At 45.3% G+C, this 14,068-nt stretch overlaps 3 protein-coding genes across 6 annotated transcripts; 2 read left to right on the forward strand and 1 right to left on the reverse strand.

The window, feature by feature from the left end:
- Window position 1: 1 nt before the first annotated feature.
- On the reverse strand, window positions 2–1,358 carry cebpd (CCAAT enhancer binding protein delta). The gene has a single exon (XM_037276465.1). The coding sequence runs from the start codon at window positions 1,218–1,220 to the stop codon at window positions 372–374; it is 849 nt and encodes a 282-aa protein (XP_037132360.1). The 5' UTR covers window positions 1,221–1,358; the 3' UTR covers window positions 2–371.
- Window positions 1,359–2,894: 1,536 nt separating this feature from the next.
- On the forward strand, window positions 2,895–8,298 carry mcm4 (minichromosome maintenance complex component 4). 3 transcript variants are annotated; one of them, XM_037276445.1, is made up of 17 exons: window positions 2,895–2,947; window positions 3,368–3,442; window positions 3,519–3,677; window positions 3,755–3,894; window positions 3,963–4,064; window positions 4,269–4,364; window positions 4,452–4,547; window positions 4,649–4,787; window positions 4,895–5,115; window positions 5,200–5,320; window positions 5,834–6,093; window positions 6,208–6,573; window positions 6,654–6,781; window positions 7,052–7,259; window positions 7,334–7,562; window positions 7,711–7,844; window positions 7,930–8,298. In XM_037276445.1, exons 2-17 carry the CDS (start codon window positions 3,382–3,384, stop codon window positions 8,023–8,025), a joined length of 2,556 nt encoding a protein of 851 aa, XP_037132340.1. In that variant the 5' UTR covers window positions 2,895–2,947; window positions 3,368–3,381; the 3' UTR covers window positions 8,026–8,298. The 3 variants fall into 3 exon arrangements, with proteins under 3 accessions (XP_037132340.1, XP_037132343.1, XP_037132342.1); XM_037276448.1 differs by having other exon boundaries at window positions 2,897–2,946; window positions 3,365–3,442; XM_037276447.1 differs by having other exon boundaries at window positions 2,912–2,954.
- Window positions 8,299–8,489: 191 nt separating this feature from the next.
- ube2v2 (ubiquitin-conjugating enzyme E2 variant 2) lies at window positions 8,490–13,073 on the forward strand. Of its 2 annotated transcripts, none has more exons than XM_037276467.1 (4): window positions 8,490–8,615; window positions 10,678–10,826; window positions 11,298–11,423; window positions 11,493–13,073. In XM_037276467.1, the coding sequence occupies exons 1-4, from the start codon at window positions 8,600–8,602 to the stop codon at window positions 11,637–11,639; spliced, it is 438 nt and encodes a 145-aa protein (XP_037132362.1). In that variant the 5' UTR covers window positions 8,490–8,599; the 3' UTR covers window positions 11,640–13,073. The 2 variants fall into 2 exon arrangements, with proteins under 2 accessions (XP_037132362.1, XP_037132363.1); XM_037276468.1 differs by lacking the exon at window positions 8,490–8,615 and adding an exon at window positions 9,125–9,149.
- Window positions 13,074–14,068: the final 995 nt, after the last annotated feature.

The following is a 14,068-nucleotide window of genomic DNA, read 5'->3' on the forward strand; positions in this document are numbered from 1 at the left end:
CTAGTGTGTACCTTTACAACAGTTTTTTTTATTATAGCATCCAGACAAAACGGTTCATACAAACTATAGAAAAAAAGATCATGCTCTGGCTCTTATACAAAATTTGGAATTATAAAACATGTACCATGGCAGGTATGTATGACATGTAAATGCAGTGGTAAAATAATTTAAGAATACAAAGAGAGAAAAATAAATCCCACAAAAATGATGGCAGCAACGTCATATAGTTTCCAGTGCCATTATGGTAAGCTTAAAATACATCTGGTACAGATGGTAAACAACAAATTGTCTCTGAGGTATGTCTTCACAAAATCAGTTCGTTCGAAAAACGGAGGACTGGCTGGGGGCAGACGCATGGAGGCGTCACTTGGTCACCGAGCCTCCGCGCTGATGCTCCCCGCAAAGGAGTTGCCTGGCATCTGCTTGAAGAACTCTCGGAGTCCGCCGAGCTCCCGGGTGAGCTGCTCGATGGTTTTGTGCAGTCTGTCGTTGTCGGAGCTCAGTTCGATCAGCTTCTGCTGCATCTCCATGTTGCGTATCTTGGCCTTGTCTCTACTTTTTCGCACGGCGATGTTATTCCTCTCTCGCCGCTGTCGGTACTCCATGCTGAACCTGTCCACCGCCTTCTTCGTCTTCTCCCGGCCGGACTTGCGCGGTGAGCCCTTCGCCGAGACGGGCTCCGGCGTGGTGGGCGGCGTCGGCTGCCCCGTATGGAGGCTGACCGAGGTCTGGGCGCAGGTTTCGATCTGGCACGGCAGCGACGACGACATGTCGCTGTCGCTCCAATCGGACTCCTGTTTGATGGGGATCCCGAACGGACGCTTGTTCAGCATCACCGAGTCCGATCTCCGCTCCGCTGCGTATGGGACCGCGCAGCCGGGCAGCACTGCGCCCTGCGCGGCGTACAGCTCCGCCTTCTCCTGCTTGACCGTGTTGAAGAGGTCGAGGAAGAGCTCGTCGTTGCACAGCTCCAAGTTGGGCACGGACGTCATGGACTCGATGTACTGACTGAAGTCAATGGCGCTCTCGTCGTCATACATGGCCGGTGCGGTGAGTTCCGCCATGGTGACCCCTTCGTCCCCCCGTACGGCCGGCTTGCACGGGCCCGGCTGCATACCCCCCAGCTTGGCGTTCTCGTAGAAGTTCGCGGGCTCCATCGCCCAACTCATGTTGCATGGTGGAGACACGCCGTGTGGGTCAAGGCTGTATATGTCACACATGAACTCTGCTGGCTTGTCCACGCGGGTCGATTGAGTGTGCTGCTGCTGCTCGGGCTTCACTTCCTGATCTTTGATCGCTGACTGTCAGGACGCTCTTTTAACGCCTTGTCAAGTTGACGCTTCTGACTCGTCGCCAACTTTGGCGCACTGTTTTGTATCGTTTCGCGGTGACGTCACGCACACCCTCCCTCCGACGGGCCAGTCAAGTTGGGAGCGTGGTCACATGATCTCCGGTAACTTCCCATTCGAAGGGAACAGGGGGCGTGCCTGCATTTTTTTTTTTTTTTTTACTATGGCTACATGAATGGCTGGCTGAGTTGTTTACATACTGCTGCAAAGTTTCGGATCCAAATGAATTCTGGCTCTAGGACAGTTGCTATCCATCAAACTGCGAGGGGGTGGGGGGGGATGCGATGAGGGGGGCTGCTCCCACTGGTGGTCCCAAAAACAACCCCCTCACGAGACCCCCACTGGACCCCCTCAACAGACATGCATTCATAGTTGAAAATAACCATAATTATTATTGGTTTATTATACATCACCATTGGCGACCTCTCTATTTGAACTTGGTCACAAACTTAGTGATTCGTTGTACTGTACACCTTAACCCATCTTTAAAATATCAGTGAATCCTCACATGAATTGGTGCTTGTTCTGATCATAATGCGAATAATCTTTGTTGATTTGTTTAAATCAGTGATTTGTATGAGTGTTTCTATAGGAATTTGCACCTCCAAGTTGTTCAATTCATAAGAAAATTTGAAAGCTTTTGCATTCGAACTGTTACCAAATCACGCACAATTGTATGACTTGGGGTCTATTAGTAGTAACCGCTGCTACGGATAATGGTGAACATTTGTGTAAAAAAAAAAAAAAAACACACCAGTAGAAGAATAAAAGAATCAATTCATTAATTAAGACAAACGATTCTTTGTGCTGCATGAAGTGCAAAGTGTCGTGTGTTGGGAAGTCGTGTCAAGTAAACACAAGTTTCAAGGCTGATGTGTAATAATCATGACCCATGCATCACTTTTGTGTTTATGCAATTTTAAAATGGAAATTGCGCCACTCAGTGGTCAATGTGCACTCTTGCAAGGTGAATGACAACACAAATTACCAGTTAAAAAAACTATTCAAGCGTCCAAACATTGGCTGTTGAGCCCCGTTTTTTTTTTTTTTTTTGTAGTCCTGTTTTTATATCATCAATTTCGCAAAAATTATAAGGAAACAATAACTGCCCCCCCCCCCCCCCCCCCCCCCCGGAAAAAAAATCAATATGTGAGTGTTCGGTAATTATGAACGAGACAGTAAAAGTGTTTCAATAAGGCACGACATAACCTTGTCAAATCATTGTGTGAAAAAACAATTTAATAGATATTTTTAACGCCTTTTGACTGAAAAACAAGTGGACGAAACCAAATAACACTGAAGTGCGCATTTATTACCATAACCTTCAAGTAACATAATATAAGCAAAATTTATTTGAATGCAATCAAATAAGAGCTGATTTGTACACATAAACTGTTCTTAACGTATAACCGGGATGGGTAATACCTATTATGGAAAACACCCACAATCAAATGCCACCCTTAACAGTGGAAGATCCAACCGGAAGTGAGAAACGGATCCTGGCTCACCATTGGTCCAAAGTTCCCCGCGAAAATTACGTCAGTCACAGTTTCGCGCCACTGCAGCAATCCGACAGAAGCGCAGCAGGGGAAAAAAAGGTAAAAAGTAGCACTTTTGTTTGACTTTTGTAATTATATTTTCCGTTAATAACACTTCTATAAGCGCCCGACTCGTTAAACACATCCTTCACGCTTGCCATTGTTCGTTCACTCATTTGTTGTAACACTGAAAGCTGCTAATTCGGTTATTGTTTGCTGTGCTGCCATGTGTAATGGTGGAAATGTTCCTGAAAGCTTCTGTCGAAGATCATCTATCGAATTCGTTTAAACAAAGTTAAAGAGTCATTTTAACGCAAAGGACGTAAATTATAAAAAATTCATAGGTTAGAATTTGTCTCCAGATCTTTTAATAATAATACATTTTATTTATAAGGTGCCTTTCAAGGCACTCAAGGTGAATATACTGTCTACTTGATTTGGCTTAATTTTAACCATTATCCGTTTTTAATGCACATCTAGATCCACTCTCCACAATGTCTTCTCCATTATCAACTCCTGGTCGCAAAAGAGGGAGGAGCACCAACCCGTCCACACGTATGTCGTATTTATAATCCGTAAATATATACACGTGATGTTTGTTGGCGTCATTGTCTTGTGTTGGAACCTGCAGCCAGCAGTGATGGCCTGGCTTCGCCGGCGTCTCGGCGGCACAGAGCCCATGACTCCTCCGCGGGGGACCTGATGCCCATGCCCACCTCGCCCGCCATCGACGTGCTCAGCCCGCCGGCGCCGCAGGACGTTTCTCTCTTCTCCAGCCCTCGAGCCTCAGGTGACTTATTCAGCAACTCTTTGCGGTGTCGCGATGATTGTTTGAAGTTCCTGAATGCATTGTAATAATATCACCAGTTCTCCCCAATGACATGGACACGAGCTCCCCTCTCTTGTATGGGACACCCCGGAGTAGCATCCGGGGTACCCCATCGCGCCAACGTCCCGATCTGGGCTCCGTGAGAAAAGCCCCTCAAGTTGATTTTCAGTCTGAGCCGGTACGTGCAACCTAACTGACCGCCCAAAAACTGTACATACCAATTTTTATTTCAATTTTTATTCCCAGCCAAGCAACGAGGGCGCACTTGCCAGCGAGCCAAACGCGGGTCAGAGGTTGGTCATCTGGGGGACTGACGTCAATGTGGGGACTTGTAAAGAAAAGTTTCAGGTATGTGGTGACAAAAGAGAGATGAGCTGTTTTTTTTTTTTTATCCCCTCCTCCACCACTACCCTCAGGTGGCACACTAATTTAAATGAATGGGCTACGCCAGCGAAAGCCTGTAATGTGGCCGATAAAGGCTTGCAATGAAAATGGGGTTTTCGAAACTGCGGTATGAATCTTACTAAGTGTCCTCATCTGTTTTGCCCGCAGAGATTCCTGCAGAGGTTCGTCGACCCCAACAGCACAGAGGACGAGAACGCCGGCCTGGACCTCAACGAGCCTATCTATATGCAGAAACTGGAGGAGGTAATGACTACTACTCTTTTTTTTTTTTTTAATATGATAAAAAGAGAATATGCCACATCTAAATATTTTGGTCTGGTCCCTCCTCAGATCAGTGTAGTCGGTGACCCTGTTCTCAACGTCAACTGCGGCCATGTGCGAGCTTTTGATGCAGAACTTTACAGGCAGCTCATCAGTTACCCGCAGGTTTGGTCCAAAATGAAGAATTATTCCCCCAATTTAATGGAAGCAAATAAAATTTTCACTTATGTGGAGACAAAACCTTCATTCTGTGTCTTCTTTGCCAGGAAGTCATCCCCACCTTCGACATGGCGGTCAATGAGCTCTTCTTTGAACGTTTCCCAGACTCCAGCCTAGAGTACCAGATCCAGGTGCGCCCCTACAGTGCGGTGAAGACCCGCAACATGAGGGGCCTGAACCCAGAAGGTGAGTGGGACCTGGAGGATGCCTCCTCCGTGACATCATATGTAACACGCCACACGTTTGGAGCGGGATCGTCGCCGTTAATGAGGCCTTCTGTCGCGGCGGCGCAGACATCGACCAGCTGATCACCATCAGCGGAATGGTGATCCGCACCTCGCAGCTCATCCCCGAGATGCAGGAGGGCTTCTTCCAGTGCCAGGTGTGCGCCTTCAGCACGCGCGTGGAGGTGGACCGCGGGCGCATCGCCGAGCCGGCCGTGTGCCGCCACTGCAACACCACCCACAGCCTGGCGCTCATTCACAACCGCTCGGTCTTCTCCGACAAGCAGATGGTGGGTTGCCGAGCGCCCGGGGCGGATCGGTTTACGCCACGTGTGGGCGCGGTCACGGCATCTGTCACTTTCTCCGGAAAACAGATTAAAATTCAGGAGTCGCCCGAAGATATGCCGGCGGGCCAAACGCCGCACACCACCGGTGTGTTTGCACACAATGACCTGGTGGACAAAGTGCAGCCCGGAGACAGAGTCAACATCACCGGTGAGACGGACGGCACTCCACACGCCTCAGTTAAAAAGATCAATTTAATCGTCTTGTATTGTACTTATCGAGTGACTATAGTAAGACATTTTTGAACTCAAGAATGTCCAAATCTTCTAATTTCAGGCCCTCAAAAATAAGAATTCTCTCACTTCTCTAGCCCTTCACGACTGATTTATTGTTTGTTTAACAAAACCAAATAAGACATTTGCCATTATCTGCTTCTACTTTGGAAAAACATCAATTTTTCTTGTGTGATCTTTCTTAACTTTTGTTCACTTGTTTTTTAATCACTAAAGAATACAAAATAAACAAAAATAATTGGTTAATACACTGATCTGGGAAAGAAATACGCTCAGAAATAAATCAAATTAATTGGTGAATTGATAGTAAAAATATGTATTTATATATTATTTAATTATATATATTTATTAAATTAGCAGAATAATTAAGATTCAAGATTATTATCGACCGCAGCCGGGAGCATCCGCTAACGCCGCCGTGTGGTCGCAGGGATCTACCGGGCGGTGCCCATGCGTGTCAACCCGCTGCAGAGCAACGTCAAGTCGGTGTACAAGACCCACATTGACGCCATCCACTTCCGCAAAACGGACGAAAAGCGCCTGTACGGCCTGGACGACGAAAACGAGCAGAAGCTCTTCACCGAGGACCGCGTGCGGGCCCTCAAGGAGCTGGCGGCCAAGCCCGACGTCTACGAGCGCCTCGCCTCCGCCCTGGCGCCCAGCATTTACGAGCATGAGGACATTAAAAAGGTGTGCAAGTGTCATCAACCCGGCAGATGGCGCCCTGAGTATAACTGTATTGTTAAATATCTTGAGAGTTGTAATGTTTGTGTTCTTGACCACTTGTTTTATTCCTCATTCCAGGGCATCCTTCTGCAGCTCTTCGGCGGAACTCGCAAGGACTTCAGCCAGACGGGCCGCGGCAACTTCCGTGCCGAGGTCAACATCCTCCTGTGCGGGGACCCTGGTACCAGCAAATCTCAGCTTCTCCAGTACGTGTACAACCTGGTGCCTCGTGGCCAGTACACGTCCGGGAAGGGCTCCAGCGCCGTGGGCCTCACCGCTTACGTGATGAAGGACCCGGAGACGAAGCAGCTGGTGCTGCAGACCGGCGCCTTGGTGCTGAGCGACAACGGCATCTGCTGCATCGACGAGTTTGACAAGATGAGCGACAGCACGCGCTCCGTGCTTCACGAGGTCATGGAGCAGCAGACGCTTTCCATCGCCAAGGTACGCCGACCTCGACGCCGCTTGAGTCACGCGGGCGGGGGTGGAAACCTGCTCACACCTTTCCCCTCTTTGGAGCGCAGGCGGGAATCATTTGCCAGCTGAACGCCCGCACCGCTGTTTTGGCTGCTGCCAATCCAGTCGAGTCGCAGTGGAACCCCAAGAAGACCACCATTGAGAACATTCAACTGCCTCACACGCTGCTCTCCAGGTTCCTACCACTCCAAACTGCAGTCCTTCACCAATTTTGTAAAAGCAGCACAAACGGAGTCAAATCCTCAATTTTCACAAAATTGTGGTCAATACCGTGGCTGATTCTCCTAATCAATACGAGGATATCATTGGTCAATAGCAGCTTTCAAGCCAGTTACTATGTTAAAAAAAGTAAAATCAATAACAGCATTAAAACTAGTCAATTCTATAAATTACTAGCGACAGAAAAATATCATGCCCAAAGCCAAAACTGCTGATGTCTTTCCAGATTCGACTTGATTTTCCTGATGCTGGACCCTCAGGATGAGGCGTACGACCGTCGGCTGGCCCACCACTTGGTGTCGCTCTACTACCAGAGCGAGGAGCAGATTGAGGAGGAGTTCCTGGACATGGCCGTGCTGAAGGACTACATTGCGTATGCGCGCACGTATGTCGTACCGCGACTCAACGAGGAAGCCGGCCAGGCGCTTATTGAGGTACATGACATCCGCCATTTTGTCTTGCTCGCCTTCACTGGAGTGTTCAAGACCGCCGTGCTGGTCTTCCGCAGGCCTATGTGGACATGAGGAAGATCGGCAGCGGCAGGGGAATGGTTTCGGCTTACCCCCGACAACTGGAGTCCCTGATCCGCTTGGCCGAGGCCCACGCCAAGGTGCGCTTCTCTGAGAAGGTGGAGACCATCGACGTGGAGGAGGCCAAGAGGCTGCACAGGGAGGCCCTCAAGCAATCGGCCACTGACCCCAGGACGGGATTTGTGGACATCTCCATCCTCACCACTGGTAAGTGACGACATCACATTTGTGAAAGTCAATCGTTCCGTGATCAAAATAAGAATACACTGGTCAATTATTATTATTATTTTTTTAGTATCAATGGATTGTAAACAAAAATCTGCAAGATGGCACTAAGGTGATTTTCTGTTGTAAGGTATGAGCGCCACAGCTCGTAAACGGAAGGAGGAGGTGGCCCAGGCCCTCAAGAAGGTGATCCAGGCCAAGGGCAAGATGCACGCCATCAAGTACCAGCAGCTGCTCGATGACCTTCGAGGGCAGTCGGAAACTGTAAGTAGATTTTTTTTTTTTTTTTGCTGTCGTTTCCTTTTCTTAATCTGCGGGAAATTACCTATCTTGTTTGACTTCCTCCTAGGCCGTGACCAAGGAGTTATTCGACGAGGCACTGCGAGCCCTCGCTGATGAAGATTACCTGACGGTCACTGGAAAGACTGTGCGCCTCCTGGCCTGAGGTGCCACCTGACTTTATGTACAGTTTGATTTCAAATGTGTTCTCTTTGTCCTGTAAAGAAGAAAAAAAAAACTGGTAATAATGCTTGTATGATTGCAACACATCCTTTCTGGGTGTTAAGAATTATGTGGAAGTTCACCAAAATGACACTTTGGTTTAGTACCAAAACAAAAAGGTAATTATTAGAGCTAATGTTTGGGATTTGTATTTGTTTAATGTACCACCAATTTCTTCATGCCCTTGTTTGTATTAAAGTAAAAGCAATTAAAAGTTTCTCACCTGTCTTTTTATGGGAAGCTGAATTAGCTACCGGTGATCTTTTTTATTTCTTTATTCAATTAGTTGGTTTATAAATGTTCTTGTGCACAGTAAGGCTTATGTTGAACAGGTAATTAGTTCAATATTTGTAACTGTTTATGAAAAGGTCCTGTTTTTTGAATAATTTAAAAAAAAAAAAAAAAAAAACTCCGCCAAGGCGGCGGAGGAAGAGGGCGTGTCGCGCCCGTGCAACTCATTTCCCCGCCGCGCCGCCTGACGTCACACTTCTCTGCGCTTCTGGACTCTGCTGAAGAAGATGGCGGCCTCCTCAGGTCTGTGTGCCAAACAAACTAGCATTTAACCAGCTCGCAAATATAAATATTGGGACCGAAGCCGAGCTCGCGGCCAGCCTCTCGCCACGCTTCGGTTCCGCTCCGACGCTCACGAGAGAATTGTTTCCCGGAAAGACTCAATGGGGGAAAGCGCCGTGTAATGCGTGTAGCCTGTGTTGCTAACTAGTAGCCGAGGCGTTGTGACGAGACGCAATAACTCACGAATGCGTCTCGCTTAGATAACTGACCAACGACTACGAACGCTGTGACGTATTTTGAAGTCATTTACTTTATAGTCAAACGACATAATGGATGCCTGGCTGCTAAGATTAACCAGGGCGACGAGAGCATTGTGACCGATTGTTTGTCCGTCCATTGACTCGTCTGTGTTGTGGGACTAGCATAACCGCAATAATAAAACGAGCGTGTGGCTCTTGGTTAGCTGCGATAATGTGTTGACTGTGTTCGCAATGGACTCGTGTGGCTAGCCCGCTAGCGTACACCGCTATCTGCGCTACATTTCATCCATGTCAGGTGATGCTAACAGCGTCTACGTCATAGAAGTGCTACATTTCTATCGACATTTTCGATGGTATCTTTTTATATTCCACACAAACGACACATTCGTTATAGTTTCCAAGTAGTGTCGATCATCATTGTTTCCGTCTAACGTTGCTTTGTAACCATTTAAAAACAACTCTATAAAATTGCCGCTTTGTTACGAACGCTTGTATCGAAAACGTAGTCGTGCCACAGCTTCATGTTTAGCATAGCCAGGTGTTATGTTTCTCATGTGTAAATGACATGGGGTGAAAATAGCAATGGGGTACGCCCAAAATATACCAGAGCTCGGAATTGCCGTGGTCTATCACTAACCGATGCAAACGCAGGAGCGAAGGCAAGAAAACCTCCGTGTCAAATGAAAACATTTAAATGTAAAACTCGTGGTACATAACCACGAGATGTTTTAATGACATCCGTGCCAAAACGTTCCTGAATGTTTGGGTGTTAACTATCCTTCATTATTTACTGGTAAACTCACCCATTTGCTGTTTTTGTGGTCAGGCCAAAATGATAGCAGTAATGCTTTAGCGCCCCCTGGTGGCGATGAAACATATTGAGGTGAATTGAAGCGCTCCCTTTAGACAAAAGCAGTCCTTTGCTGCCCTCTTTTGGCATTCATTCTCAGCTGTTCTTGCTTTATAGCCACACTTCACAATACAGCGGGACACAATTGATCATTTTACCCCTTCCATGTGTATTAGAAGCACATTTGAACCTGTTAAAAAAATTGTTAAATGCAACAATGTTACAAGCATAAAAGGTATAAAAAATACAGTACAGTGTATGAAGTGCTATGTGCCGTGAATACCCCTAGATGGCAGTAATGCCTAAGGTATGGAATTCATTAGCTGGTTGTCATGTGGGAACTAAAAATAAAGCATCCCTCTTTCCATTTTTGCCTCAAGTCCATCCCTTATTGATAAAAAATGAAGCAGTTTGTGACGTTAAGAGCGGAAGAGGTAAAAAAAAAAGGAAGGTGATTAAAACTTCCTCTTTTTGTTAAAAGGATGGCACAGATGGCTCGTGTGAGAATCGATAGATTGTCTTTAAGTGTTGGCCACTTTCCACATCGTCATTTACAACACAGCATGCGACTGTCACACCGCTGTGTTCAGTGCTAAGTTCCTCAAAAAAAAATTCCATGCGTCGAACACTCCTCCTTTGATTGACTGCTTTTGCAGCCCTGTTATTAACTAGGCTGCTCTTACAACGTCGGCCAGAAAAACTGCGGCCATTACCCTCAATCAGTTGTTCAAAGAAAATCAGCAGTCAAGTCTCCTTGTGTGCTCCCTGCGGTGGAACTCTTTGCAAATGGTTGATTCATGAGCTTGTCCAAGTTCTTTGTCAATATCTATTAAGATGCCAAGAGTGTACCAAAACCAGAGATGTGCACACCAATCAATTCATCGATTGTAGGGACTTCAAAATCTATTGAGAATTATTTTCTAATTGAAACTCTGTGTTGATATGGAATCAAATATGTCGTCGGTGCTCGCAGGAGTTAAGGTGCCACGCAATTTTCGCTTGTTGGAGGAGTTGGAGGAGGGCCAGAAAGGGGAAGGCGACGGCACGGTGAGCTGGGGCTTGGAGAATGATGATGACATGACCCTCACGCAGTGGACCGCCATGATCATCGGGCCGGCCAGAGTAAGAAATTGCGCAGCGCTATTGCTAAATTCACACTTTTTTTTATTTTTTTTATACAATGCACACTGTCAGGTCAGGTCTTACGTAATACTGTGACTTTTTTTTTCAATCTTACATTTAAATATCTTGTGTATTTCAAAAAATAAAACATCTAAAACAATGCATATTAAAAAACAAATACAAAAGCTACCAAGCTAGGTCTGAAAACTGACCTTGAAAAACAAAAGTCAGAATGAAAAAAAATCTGAAAACACCCACATTATTAACCTCGAGTCGCACTTAAATATTATTTCCATACATTTTATGCTGACTTTTATTTTAGTGTGATGTCTTTTAGGTGTATGTGGGAAATGAAATAAATAGAACATGTGGTCTTTGTATGGCACAATTTCACCTTCGGATCTGAAATGTAAACCCCCCCTCGTTATAAAAGGGCGGAGCGCGAATCCACTTGTACTCTTGTCTTTTCAGACCAATTACGAGAACAGGATATACAGCCTGAAAGTGGAATGCGGACCCAGGTACCCAGAAACGGCCCCAACTGTTAGATTTGTTACAAAAATCACCATGAACGGGATAAATAATTCCAACGGGACGGTAAGCGGCGCTCCTCTCACATTTCCAATGTTTGTGGACCGCCGTCAACTGTTTGTGTCTATCCCACAGGTGGACTCACGTAGCATACCAGTATTAGCCAAATGGCAGAATTCTTATAACATTAAAATTGTCCTTCAAGAATTAAGGCGTCTAATGATGTCCAAAGAAAATATGAAACTTCCGCAGCCACCAGAAGGACAAAACTACAGCACTTAATCACCATGGATTGTTCTGACCCTCTGTCTTAAAAAGCCTACGTAGAAATATCATTTCAACAAAAAAAAAAAAGAAACAACGACAAGAAAACAAAAGAAAAAAGCATTGCTCATCTACAGTATTCCCCATGCAAGAGCAGGATTGGACTCTCTTATTATGGCCTGGCTCGTTCAAAAAAAAAAAAAAAAAAAGTCCCTTCCGTTCAGCATAAAAGAAGCCAAGAAGAGCAGTCAATGAAGTGACTATTATGTTCAAGCCGTAACAGCTTTCTGCTTTTCGGTGATGACTGAAGTTGTGTGTACCACAGGGCCCAATGACAAGATCCTTTTTTTTTTTTCTGTTGGTTTTTCCACATTCAACATGCAGATGGCTCCATACCGAACTGTGACTGTAGTCTCCAAGTAGTGTCGCGAGGTGAGAGATTTTTTTTTTTTAATGAATATATAAATATATATTATGTATTTGACACAATACCAATGTTTCTCTTCTGACATGTAACAGACGTTGAAGCCTGTTCTATTCCGAAAAAGAATAAAAAAGAAAAAACTTGCATTTAACTTCTAGTGAAAATGGCAGGTGTATGAACTTGTGATTTTCCTAAAATTAAAACTCACTGCGAAAAGACAACAAAGTTCTTAGTGCTTTTTAACTTGTTCTGTTTTGTTGTACGCGGGATGTCGCGGTTAGCGTGTCTCACAGCCAAGAGGTTCTGGGTTCAAACCTCAGTTCCGGAGAGTCTGAGGCGTTTGCCGGTTCTCCCCCATCCGTCTTTGTGTGGGGTTTCTACCTCTTCCTTCCACAAGAACATGAATTTTAAGTAGAGAAAGACCGGTATGTTATACCAGTATGGTTTTTTGTTTTGTTTTCAGGGCCAAAACACTTATATAATAATCAAGGAGGCCAATAACCAACATTTAGAGTAAATAAATGTCCCCCGATTTAAAAAAAAAAAGAAGAATTTATTAAAGGGTAAAGTGAGGGGAAAAAAAGTTAATTACAATAATATTCTATGCGCCCCTATGAGTCAAAACGCTGTAGAAAACAGATGGATGATTCAGGTTTGTGCCACAAGATGGCAGTGTCTGGCTGCTGAGTCATGTTAAAAAGCACTTTGGAGTAAAAAGCACCGTTTTTTCTTTCAGGCCTATGTTTTCATTGAAATAATCTAACCAGCCATTTATTCCTTGCAAACCTCACTGTTAAGCTTTTTTTTTTTTTTTTTTTTTTTTACTGGAAGAGTAAATTAGCCTCGTCATGATTGATTGTGCACCCAAGCCTTGCTTAATCTGTGCATTAATTCTCATTTTACTTGTCAATATTCAGTCTAGCTCCGTTAGTAATCTCTCACATATTTGTGGTTTGTTGTTTATGAATTCAGCCACTTTTGTGTGTTTTTGTGCCCAACGTGTCTCGGCTGTTTGCGGGAAAAACTCAGAAGAAAAAAAAAAATCCATGCTTTCTGAAATGAATAAATAAATGGCAACTTCTGCCTTTCTCCTTTTTTGACCTTGCCATCCATCACAAGATGCTGCTAACGCAATAGAAATGTCAAGGGAGTATTTTAGTGTGGAATGTCTTGACTGAGAGACGGATTGATTCTAGTCGTATGTGCAAATACAAAAAGATTTCTGGGGTGTTTTTTTGTGTTTCTTAACTGCCATTCTGATTATTTAATATTTATGACTTAGAATTGTTTTCACACTGTTAGATATTCATCGCTTTGAGTTTGTTCTGATTTGCATACAAATGGCCGTTACATCACTGGCATATGTGGACATAGATGTCTGGATTGAGGCATGTGATGATGATTTCCCCCTTAAACCCCTTGCAAAATTTATTTGATCACAAGGCGTGTGAGTTATATGAACAACGTGGGCAGGCAATCGGTTGTTTGATGTAATCATGATGAGTCACAAGCTCGGTTACAAGAGCGCATGAGACCAGCTCATCATGAGTCTTCAGGCTTGGATGGACCGATTTTTTTTTTCTTTTGACCCCCCACCCATCATCCCGATTGTATTACCCTAGAGGGCGCTCTGCCCCCACCCAGGCCTTGAGTCTCGGTGAAGCGGGTCTCGTGTGTGACCCTCACAGGCTGCTTGAGTGCACGCCGTCACGCTTAAGTAAAGCGACATGTTTAGCACTTAGGCTGCAGGAGGTCGCGACGTCGCAGGCGTGTGTAGCGCTGGCATTGTGTGTAATCTTTTCACTTAGCATGTGTGTATGTGGGTGTGAAGTGAATCAGTGTTTTGCCACTGAAGATGACCTTGCTCGCCCCCCCCCCCCCCCCTTGTGGGGGAGGCCAAGGCAGGATTTTGACTGAGGTGCCGATAGGCTGCTCTTCATCCTTTTTCACTTGATTTGTTTATGCCTCCTCTTCCTCCACTCTTCAAGAAAGTCATGAATATAAAATCTCAAGTTGTCTGTTC

Source organism: Syngnathus acus, chromosome 17 (assembly GCF_901709675.1).
Source record: "Syngnathus acus chromosome 17, fSynAcu1.2, whole genome shotgun sequence".
In the NCBI taxonomy this organism is placed as follows: Eukaryota; Metazoa; Chordata; class Actinopteri; order Syngnathiformes; family Syngnathidae; genus Syngnathus; species Syngnathus acus.